This window comes from Arachis ipaensis, chromosome B03 (assembly GCF_000816755.2).
Source record: "Arachis ipaensis cultivar K30076 chromosome B03, Araip1.1, whole genome shotgun sequence".
Classification (NCBI taxonomy): Eukaryota; Viridiplantae; Streptophyta; class Magnoliopsida; order Fabales; family Fabaceae; genus Arachis; species Arachis ipaensis.
Window position 1 is genome coordinate 102495345 of NC_029787.2, and position 3215 is coordinate 102498559.

Here is a 3215-nt window from a genome sequence, read left to right on the forward strand (position 1 = left end):
GAAAAATATGTAAAGCAAAGGCTAAAATGGGGTAATAGGATAATCACATGAAAATGGAGCAAGTCATTGCCGTGTTTGACCTCAACTCAGAACGAAGGCTTTCCTTCTTTTAGTTTTCTACTCTCGCTGGAACACACAAACACGGTACCGCAGCTGCCACAGAGATTTCATTCTTGCACTTTCATTTTGCATCTCCCAAGAACAACAACAATAACTTGCTTGCTCAGCACTCTACCACCAACAAAAGGATTGTTATTGGGGGCGGTGGCTCTTCTTTTAGGCCTAATCTGCTACTTCTTCTTCTCGTGTCTGTAAAGAGGGTTTCAAAGTAGAATTGATCTCCGAAACAAACACACAGAGAAAGATGAGAAGAGGTGCAAATAATAATGGTAGAGCAGTCAACAACACTATGGATACTATAAACGCTGCTGCCTCTGCCATCGCAGCTTCTGCCCAAAATCGCGCTTCTCAACCAACTCAACAGGTATACATGTATAATACTATACTATACTACTTCCGTAGATTGTTTTTTGGCCAGGTTTTTGTTATGCGTTCTGTATTTTTTGGTGATACTTTTTGGTTTAAAAACAAAATCCCCCGCCCTCGGTTTATGTGTTTGATGATACGAATAAATAAAGGTGTAAGCTTTTTCCTTTTCAAAAGATAATAAGTTCGCGAAAATTTAGTTTCCCAAAGTTATGATTTTCTGTGCTTAGTCTTTGCCTTTGATGATGAGAAAAAACGCGTAACGTCAGCTCTCAAAAGATCTTGCACTGGTTTTTTCTTTTATTTCACATGGATCGGTTTTGTTGTTATGTTACTATTGGTAGGATAGGAATGGAATTTTTTTAATTAATGCTGAGAATCCCTGTGGAGGCAGAGTCACTGGAGATTGGAAAGTGATTTTGTACTACGCGCACAGTTTTAGTGAAAGTAATGACCACGGAATATTTCAATTCAGCAAGATTTGTAAATTTTGCGGTGATAATCACATTAATAATGAAAAAACCAAAGTGGTGATTCCATGTTAATGGATGTTCTGAGTATATGCAGTTCATTTTTCTTTTAGAATTGTGGTCTATTCAATACTCAAATTATAGCTGAACTATGCGACAATTTACATCTCTGAATCAAGACTTGACTTGTATGCCTGAGACTTAAAGCTATTTACATGTTTTGTTGGTCACAGAAGAAAAAATGGGGAAGCTTGTTGAACATAGCTGGGTGCTTTGGATATCAGAGGAATCGAAAGCGTATCGGGCACGCAGTCCTTGCTCCAGAAACAGCACCTTCTCGTGCAGATCCTACTGCACCTGCTGCCGTTATCTCAACACAAGTTCCTACCATAACACTTCCCTTTGTGGCACCTCCCTCTTCACCTGCCTCTTTCTTTCAATCAGAACCGCCTTCAACCGCGCAATCTCCAGTTGGTATTGTATCCCTCACGTCTGTGTCTGCCAGTATGTACTCTCCTGGTGGCCCTGCTTCAATCTTTGCAATCGGCCCTTACGCCCACGAAACACAATTGGTTTCGCCGCCTGTTTTCTCGGCATCATCCACTGCTCCTTTCACTCCACCTCCTGAGTCTGTCCACTTGACTACGCCGTCTTCGCCTGAGGTGCCCTTTGCTCAGCTACTTGACCCACAATATAGGAATGGAGAGACCTATCAAAGGATCCAAATATCTCACTATGATTTCCAATCCTATCAGTTTCAACCAGGAAGCCCGGTTGGTCAACTCATATCACCTAGGTCCGCCATCTCAGCTTCTGGAACCTCGTCGCCATTTCCAGACACCGAGTTTCCTGCTGGTGGCTCCCATATACTTGACTTGCAAGCAGCAGACCCTTCCAAGCTTCTTAACTTGGAGAAATTTTCCGCTCATGAGAACCGCAAGTCAAAAGAAAGTTCTGGGTCTATAACACCTGATGCTGCAAGGTCCACAACTCAAGGAAATTTTCTTCCAAATCATTGGGTTTCTGAGATCAAAATGTCTCCACATCCAAGCAATAATGGCTTGAGTGAGATCAGTTTAAGCCATAGGGTATCATTTGAATTATCTGCCCAAAAAGGAATGAGATGTGTGGAAAACAAACTGCCATCACCATCATCATCAGCATGGACTAAAGTACTGTCAAAATTGAAATATGAAGCAGCAGCAACGGTAGACAAAGAAGAAAGTTGTAGAGAAACTAGGCATGTTGATGACCAAAAGGTAGCAGCAGCTGAAACTCCAAATGATGCAGCCAAACAAACCAATTTGGGTGCAGAGGATGCAATAGTTGATGAGAAGGATGAGTCCTTAACCCTTTCTTCTGGCAAGGAATTCAAATTCACCAATGCAGATGGTGCAGATTCTCATGGCCCCAATATAGTTGCTGATTGGTGGGCTAATGAGAAAGTTGCAGGCAAGGAAGGAGGGGCCTCCAAGGATTGGTCTTTTTTTCCAATGATTCAACATAGTGTGAGCTAACCAATTATCAATAAGGGCTTATTCATGGACTTGCTAGAATATGCCATTGTTTCCTTAATTTTTGTTCAGTAGTACTGCTGTGGGGTAGCAGACTAAACAAACAAACAGCACAGGTGCCAATTGAATCATAGTAACTTAAGATTGGGCAGTCTAACACACAGTGATGGGGATCTTTTTTCCACTTTCAATGGCCCCAAAAACATAGCTGCAAGTTTTTCATAGTTTTATATGTTTTTTCTATTTTCTATTTCTTACCAAGAATGGTTACAGATAGTTGTACAGTTTTAGCTCCTGTAACTTTGTATCCTTTTTACATGTAATATGTTCCTATATAAATATAAATATTTTTGACAGTGATAGTGATAGTTATTATAAATAGCTAATGATGTAAGATGTTTGTTTCGGAGATTACCTGAAACCGGATCGTATTTGGGTCTGGACGTGAGGTCCAAGCTTTCAAAGAGGTGGTGATCGATACTACCCGACCTCTTCTAAAAGAGCTCGGCCAAATCAACAGGAAAGCCTAATAAAGGGCCCAAATAGAGGAAATCCAAAGGCAATCCCAGCCTATAGAGATAAAGGCGGTTCCCTTGAAGATAAGCTGACTTCATCCAAAACAGGATAAGATAAGATAAGATAACTAACTTATCTTATCAGAAAGGTCAGCCCACACTACTATAAATACACTGGAGCACCCATGTATAACTCATACTCTGATTCTACATAAAACCTGCTTTATACT

The 3215-nt window shown here is 40.8% G+C and overlaps 1 protein-coding gene across 1 annotated transcript; it reads left to right on the forward strand.

The window, feature by feature from the left end:
- Positions 53-2832, forward strand: LOC107630778. The gene is made up of 2 exons (XM_016334008.2): positions 53-484; positions 1190-2832. The coding sequence occupies exons 1-2, from the start codon at positions 365-367 to the stop codon at positions 2471-2473; spliced, it is 1404 nt and encodes a 467-aa protein (XP_016189494.1). The 5' UTR covers positions 53-364; the 3' UTR covers positions 2474-2832.

Coding starts and splice junctions, on each gene's coding strand:
- LOC107630778 (XM_016334008.2), top strand. CDS start 365: ATGAGAAGAGGTGCAAATAATAATGGTAGAGCAGTCAACAACACTATG. Junction 485..1,189: donor CTTCTCAACCAACTCAACAG/GTATACATGTAT, acceptor TGTTGGTCACAG/AAGAAAAAATGGGGAAGCTT.